This window comes from Octopus bimaculoides, chromosome 7 (genome assembly GCF_001194135.2).
Source record: "Octopus bimaculoides isolate UCB-OBI-ISO-001 chromosome 7, ASM119413v2, whole genome shotgun sequence".
NCBI lineage: Eukaryota > Metazoa > Mollusca > Cephalopoda > Octopoda > Octopodidae > Octopus > Octopus bimaculoides.
Genome location: NC_068987.1, coordinates 3795718 through 3803325, shown reverse-complemented (window position 1 = coordinate 3803325; position 7608 = coordinate 3795718). Strand labels below are relative to the sequence as shown.

Genomic DNA, 7608 nt, shown 5'->3' with positions numbered 1-7608 from the left:
AAATCAAAATCGCTGACTTGTCCGATGACAGTACTGCCTGATTGGCACTCGTGCCAGTGGAACGTTAAAAGCATCATCCGAGAGTGATTGTTGTCAGTGCTGCTGGACTGGCTCCCATGAAGGTAGCATGTAAAAAACACCTTTTGAGCGTGGTCGTTGCTAGTACCGCCTGACTGGCCCACGTGCCAGTGGCACATAAAAGCACCCACTACATTCTCGGAGTGGTTGGCATTAGGAAGGGCATCCAGCTGTAGAAACTTCGCCAGATCAGATTGGAGCCTGGGGCAGACTTCTGGCTCACCAGTCCTCAGTCAAATCATCCAATCCATGCCAGCATGGAAAGCGGACTTAAACGATAACGATGACAATGATAAGTTACACACAAGTAAATATAGTTGCTTGTTTTTCAATTGCAATATTTTAAATGAAACCTGATCTTTTGAAATTGCTTTATTTTGTAGACCTTACAGCTGGATTTCAAGTAGGTGTTTCTTATCAGTATCAATATGAAACTTCAGTTTTATTCAATGAAGTCCATCACAAAACCACAAATGAGGACAAACTCATCTTGGCAAAGATTACTGTTACCCCTTTGTATCAACTTGAAAAGAGGAAGTTTGTCAAGTTACAGGTTAGTCCACAAATTATTTGTATTATAGGAGAGTATTGTAGTTTGCATGAAGCATTGTGTATTGTTTGTAAAGAATAAAGGGTTTTGAATGACACAACAATGCACTATGTTCTTATAGTGCATTGTCGTGCCATTCAAAACACATTATTATTATTATTATTATTATTATTATTATTATTATTATTATTATTATTATTATTTATTATTTGTATTATAATTTATATTCCTCCTCTCAATCATGTAACGCTCGTTATCTTTGTACTTATTAGTTATTTTATTTGGTGTTGATGAATTCCTTTAGATTGTAGCTATTGTTTCATCTAACAGAACAAGACGATTGGGAGCAGCCATTTGGATAGTGACAATATGGTACACAACTGATGGGACAGTGGACCTGTTTTGGTGACAGTACTGGTTTGGCTTAAAGCCAAACACACACACACACACACACACACACATATCATCATCCATTAATCCATCCGTTTTCCATGCTGGCATGGATTGGATGATTTAACAGGAGCTGGCAAACCATAGAGCTACACCAGGCTCCAATTGACTGCTTTGGTATGGTTTCTACGGCTGGATGCCCTACCTAATGCCAACCACTTTACAGAGTGTACTGGGTGCTTTTCACAGGGCACCAGTATGGGTGCTTTTATGCAGCACCAGGACAGGTGCTTTTTACGTGCCACCAGTACCAGCAGGATTACCAAATAGCTTGCAAGACAAAGACCTTCAGCTGAAAGAAGTAAAACAAAAGATAAAAGATAGAGAGACTTTTGATAAGGGAAACAAGGCACAAACTCAGAGCATTCCCAAAAGTAATATTTTTAAAACAATATTAATAAAATTCATAGAAAATTAAATGAGGTGGGTTTATCAGCCATTTCTTTGTCAGAAAATTATGTTAAATCATTGCGGCATTTGAGATAATTAATGCGGCAAGCTGATAGGGTTGTTAGTATGCCAGGCAAAATGCTTAGTGGTATTTTGTCCATTTTTATGTTCTGAGTTCAAATTTTGCCAAGGTCGACTTTGCCCTTCATTCTGTCAGGATCAACAAAATAAGTACCAGTTGTGTACTGGGGATTGATGTAATCGACTTACTCCCTCCCCAGAAATTGCTGGCCTTGTGTCAAAATTTGAAACAGTATTTGAGATAATCAATTCACTGTAGTGAAGGTGCGTGGCTTAGCCACTCAGCTGACAAAAATGAGTGATATCAGTAATTCAGAGGGGCCAACCTTGTCACACTTTGTGTCACGTTGAATTTCCCTGAGAACCACGTTAAGGGTACACATGTCTGTGGAGTACTCAGCCACTTGCACGTTCATTTCACGAGCAGGCTCTTCCATTGATCAGATCAACTGGAATCCTTGTTGTCGCAACGAATGGAGTGCCAGTTAATTAATTCACTGTTTAATACAAATGATGTGACATGGCTGTGTGGTAAGAAATTTGTTTCTCAATCACCAGCTTTCAAGTTCAGTCCTACTGTGTGGCACCTTGGGCAAGTGTCTTTTAATATAACCCTGGGTCAACCAAAGCCTTGTAAGTGGATTTAGTAGAAGGAAACTGAAAGAAGCCCATCACATGTGTATGTGTGTTACTGTCTCACATCACATTGTGGTTGTAAATGGATGTCAACATCATGCGGGCAGTGTCCTTCCTTTCCATGGGGAAGTATTACCTTACTTGGAAACAGATGAGAGTTTGGGACAGGAAGAGCATCCAACCACAAAACATCCACCTTCAACATGTATCCATCCAACTCATGCAAGCATGGAAAAGTGGATGCTAAAACGATGATGATGAATGCTGTTGTAAATAGTTCAATATCTTTGTAAACATATTCTTTTCTAGGTCCTCAAACCGGATAAAGAAGCCACAGGTTCTCATCTGAAATATATAAAACGGCTCCAGAAGTTTCCCATATTCTTTGAAATCCATGAAAACGGAGAAGTGAGCAATTTATATTTGGCAGCAACTGATTCCATATTTTCAACAAACTTCAAGAAAGGTATCATTAATTTATTCCAGATGAAGATATCAGAAGAAACATCAACAGAGGTTAGTATATTCTTCAATACAGTTCTATATTCAAGAGATGAGGAATTATGTACATTATTTACATTATTTACATTTGACGGTTGTTGTTGTTGTTGTTGTTGTTGTTAATGGAAATGTGTTTCCTCATAACTAACATCTCACTTTCACATTTTAGCTTGACATATCAGGAAATTGTTCTGTTAAATACACAAACATGGGAGGCCGCATAATTAAAATCAAAGAAAACTGTACCAATATGGAAATTGCAGGAGATTTCTCTGGAGCAGAAAAAGTGAGTTTTTACTTATTTTTTGGAAGCACAAATTCTAATTAAAATATTTTAAAGTCATTTAACTTTATTGGTATTTTGCTAATTCAATTTTTTTGTTACTGCATTCGGTTAATTAACCGAATGTAATCACATTTAGAAAACTAATGGAATTCTACAGTTTGCCATTGTCTATGTCTTGCAGCTCCTACTGACCATTTTCTATTTCTCCCCCTCTCCTTAACTCCTACTGAAGGATCTGCTTCGCTACACATGTAGTAATCCCCTTGTCCCCTCACATGAAGCTCCCCCCCCACTTCCCCCCAGGGCTTATGTTTCTGCAAACTGCCTGGCAACTTCAATAATGCAAGTGGCACACACAAAAAAAAAAGCACCGACTCCAAACTGAATTGTTGGCATCAGGACAGGCATTCAACCGTAAAAACCATTCCAAAACAGACAATTGGTGCTTGATGCAGTCCCTTAGACACATTGGACCTTGTCAAACCATCCACATTGACCCTCCCAAGATACACCAAAATCTGTTCACATCAAGAATCCCCTAAACGAAATCAAAAAAACATTCCATTCGAAAGTTTTACTCTAATTATTTTGTTATTTTGCAGTTGTTGGGTGTTTCTACATCTTCCACGTCAGCGATTTCCTATATTCTGAAAAATGGTATCATAGACACAGCTGTTGGAAACAGTGCCAGCCAACTGAAAATAAACCTAAACGCATCAATGGGTGCTAAAATTGATGTTTTGTGAGTATAATTGAAGCGAAATTTAATTATTAAGATTTTCCCATTTAAATATGAATTTCATTGGCTGCCTCTTCCTCTTCCTCCTCATCGTCGTGTGGAAATTTTTATGTTGCTTGGTTTTTTATTTATCTTTTTACTTGTTTCAGTCATCAGACTGCGACCTTGCTGGAGCACCTCCTCCAAGAATTTGAATCGGACAAACTGACCCCAGTATTTTCTTTTTTTTGTAAAGCCTGATACTTATTCTATCAATCTCTTTTGTCGAACTGCTTTGTTATGGGGACATAAACACACCAACACCAGTTGTCAAGCAGTGGTTGGGGACAAACACAGATGCAAAGACACCCAAGACTGGCTTCTTTCAGTTTCCATAAACCAAATCCACTCACAAGACTTTGGTCAGCCCAAAGCTACAGTAGAAGGCACTTGCCCAAAGACTGAACCTAGAACCATGTGGTTGGGAAGCAAGCTTCTTACCACACAGCCACACTTGTCATCCCAAATTTCTAGAAACATCTAATTGCAGGATTTTTTTTTTCTTTTACATTACAAATTGTATTGAAATCTATTATATTTTATTATTTATATATTTTTCTTTACTTTTTTTTGTAGCCAAAAGTTAAAATTGACTGGTCAGGTGGAAACGAAAGAGAAAATGATAATTCCAAATCTTGATGAAGCAGAAAATTTCTTAGACACCAGTAAGTCAATTACCTTTGATTAGGGGTTTATAGGTACTGAGATTCTTTTAATCTCTATCCCTTGTTTCTCTCTCTCTCTCTCTCACTATATCCTTTCCTCATCTAATACAAGATCACCTCCTCCAATGGCCCCTCTTCTCGTAAATGATTTTTGTCTCTCTCCAGCAGGGTATCCTTGTACTTCCTCTTCAGCAAGACACCTATATCTGTCTCACTATAACCTTTCCATCACCACCTCCTCCAATGCCCCCTCCCCTCACAAAAAGTTTTTGTCTTGCAAATTACTTGGTGACCCTGTCAGTGCAGGTGCTACTTAAAATGCATCCAGTCCACACTGAAAAATGGTTGGCATTTGGAAGGGCATCCAGCTGTAAAAAACCTTGCCAAAGCTGATCTTGCCTGTGCTTGTGCCGTGTAAAAAGCATTAAGTCCATTCTGCTGGGTGGTTGGTGTTAGGAAGGGCATCCAGCTGTAAAAATCCTGCCAAAACAGTCACAGAAGTCAGGTGCAGGCTTCTGCCTGGTCAGCTCCCGGCAAACCATCCCACCCATGCCAGCATGGAAGGTGGACGTTAAACGATGATACATTTAAATAGCTCATATTGATGATATATTTATCATAGAGCAGCTTCTGTTGTGTAAATAGAATTTATTCTATTTATGCAGGCATGGTTGTGTGGTAAGAAGTTTGTTTCTCAACCACATGGTCCCAGGTTCAATCCCATTGTGTAGCCCATTCAACAAGTGTCTTCTACTATAGCCTCAGGACAACCAAAACCTTGTGACTAGATTTGGTAGACAGAACCCGAAAGAAGCCTGCTATATATTTATATATATATATATGTCTAATGACTGAAACAAGTAAAAAATAAAAGACAAAAGAAATAAATAAAACTGTTTTAGTTAAATCATCATCATCATCATCATTGTTTAACGTCTGTTTTCCGTGCTGGCATGGGTTGGACAGTCTGACTGAGGATCGGCAAGCCAGGAGGCTGCACCAGGCTCCAATCTGACCTGGCAAGGTTTCTACAGCTGGATGCCCTTCCTAATGCCAACCACTCCGAGAGTGTAGTGGGAGCTTTTTACGTGTCACTGGCACGAGGGCCAGTCAGGTGACACTGGCATCGGTCATGCTTGAATGATGCTTTTTACATGCCACCGGCATTGGTACCAGTCAGGATAAATTTCAATCTCAGTTTAGAACAGATTGTTCTCTTCTTCTGGTTTCTTTTGACCATTTTCCAATATTTATTTACAGAAATGGGCTACGATCACATTATTTCACTTTTACCGAGCAGCAGAGAGACCCAGCATTGTACAAAGGGTTGTATATCAGTAAGTTCTTTGAAGAATATTTCAACAAGTTCAGTTATAAGAAATAAAAACAGAAAACATGCAAGAATATTGAGAATCATTTTGAAAACTATGTTTTGTTTGTTTTTGGTTTTATTTGTTTCAGTCGTTAGACTGTGGCCATGCTGGGGCACTGCTTTGAAGAATTTTTAGTCAAACAAATCAACCCCAGTACTTATTGTTTTTTTAAGTCTGGCATTTATTTTATCATTCTCATTTACCAAACTGCTATGGTACAGGGTTGTAAACAAACCAACACTGAGATGGGGGGGACAAACAAAGATACACACACACACACATGATTACACCTGGCAAAAAGCCACTGTCTCCTCTCAAATACTTCCACACATGCCCTCAGACAAGGAAGATGTGATATTTCTTCTTTCTTTCTTTCTTTCTTTCTTTCTTTGTCTTGTGAATTACTTAGAGATCCCACTTGTGTCAGTGTCACCAAAAACTGGCACTCAATACATTTTGTAAAGTGGGTGGCATTGGGGTGGGCATCCTGCTGTAGAAACCATGGCCAGGGCTGACATTAAAGCTTGACGTGGTCTTACAGCTTGCTGGATCTTGCTAAACCATCCAGCCCATATCATACGTTAAATGATGGTGGTGGTGGTGGTGAACATTAATCAAAGCAACATAATTTAATGTCCGTTTTCCATGCTGGCATGGGTTGGACAGTTTGACTGAAAACTGGTAAGCTGGGGAGCTGCACCAGGTTCCAGTCTGATTCGACCTGGTTTCTATGGCCGGATGCCCTTCCTAATGCCAACCACTTCAAGGGTGTAGCAAGTGCTATCTTCATATCACTGACACAGGTGCCAGTTGCATAACATTGACATCGGCCATGAATACAATTTCACTTGGCTCGACAGGTCTTCTTAAACATGGCATGTCCATCAAAGGTCTCGGTCACTTGTCCCTGCCTCTGTGAGGCCCAATCTTCAAACAGTGCTTTCTACATACCACCAGCACCGGTGCCAGTGACACGACACGGGCATCAGCCATGACTATGATCCCACTTAGCTTGACAGGTCTTCTCAAGCATGGCATGTTTTATATTTTTAGATTCTGTTTTGGGTTTTAGTTGTACAATAAATAAAATGTCTATTTAATGTGAATTACTCTTTTGTTTCTGTTTCTTGTTTAGCCTTTGGATTTGCTGAGTAAAGTGAAAGAGGTTTTAAGGAAAGACCAACTTTCCACACTGGCATCCGCATCTGCATTCTTGGAATATGTCCGTTCATTTAGAAACCAAGGGAAAGAAATTATTTTACACACTTTGACCCATCCAGACAGTTATTATATTGTGTAAGAAACAGATATTTTCATATTTTGCTAGCTTCATTCATTGGACTGCAGCCATGCTTGGGCACCATCTTGAAGAGTTTAGTCAAAAAATCGACCATCATCACTTATTTTAAAGTCTGGTACTTATTTTATTTTCTCTTTTGGAAAACCATTCTTTTAGGGGTACATAAACTAAATAACACTGGTTGTGAAGCAGTGGAGGGAGACAAACAAAGACACAGGCACATAACATGTTACTCTCTGTAAAGTGCTAAGGCCAGTTTCTTCTGTTTAAAGGTATATTTCCCAAAGACTACCGTCTGATGTTACGGTTTATTTCCTGGCTGCTTAGAATGTAAAATCGCAACACTAATAATAAGAAAAATGAAGAATTTGAACATTCAGACTTATAAATATGAAGAAATTTGCAATTGATACGATCGAAACGTGTGTCGGACAATTATTGATGAAACCAAGCAGAAAGTCTGAATGTTCAAATTCTTCATTTTCCTTATTATTATTGGTATATATATATATATATATAT

At 38.9% G+C, this 7608-nt stretch overlaps 1 protein-coding gene across 1 annotated transcript in view; it reads left to right on the top strand.

Annotated features, from left to right (window-relative positions):
- The window catches only part of LOC106871593 (microsomal triglyceride transfer protein large subunit), a 23814-nt gene that overhangs the window by 2317 nt on the left and 13889 nt on the right, over positions 1–7608 (top strand). Inside the window, exons 2-8 of the mRNA XM_014918110.2 lie at positions 462–631; positions 2495–2701; positions 2856–2972; positions 3575–3714; positions 4327–4415; positions 5676–5752; positions 6924–7084. Coding sequence (XP_014773596.1) covers positions 462–631; positions 2495–2701; positions 2856–2972; positions 3575–3714; positions 4327–4415; positions 5676–5752; positions 6924–7084 — 961 coding nt within the window. The remainder of the gene's footprint in view (positions 1–461; positions 632–2494; positions 2702–2855; positions 2973–3574; positions 3715–4326; positions 4416–5675; positions 5753–6923; positions 7085–7608) is intronic.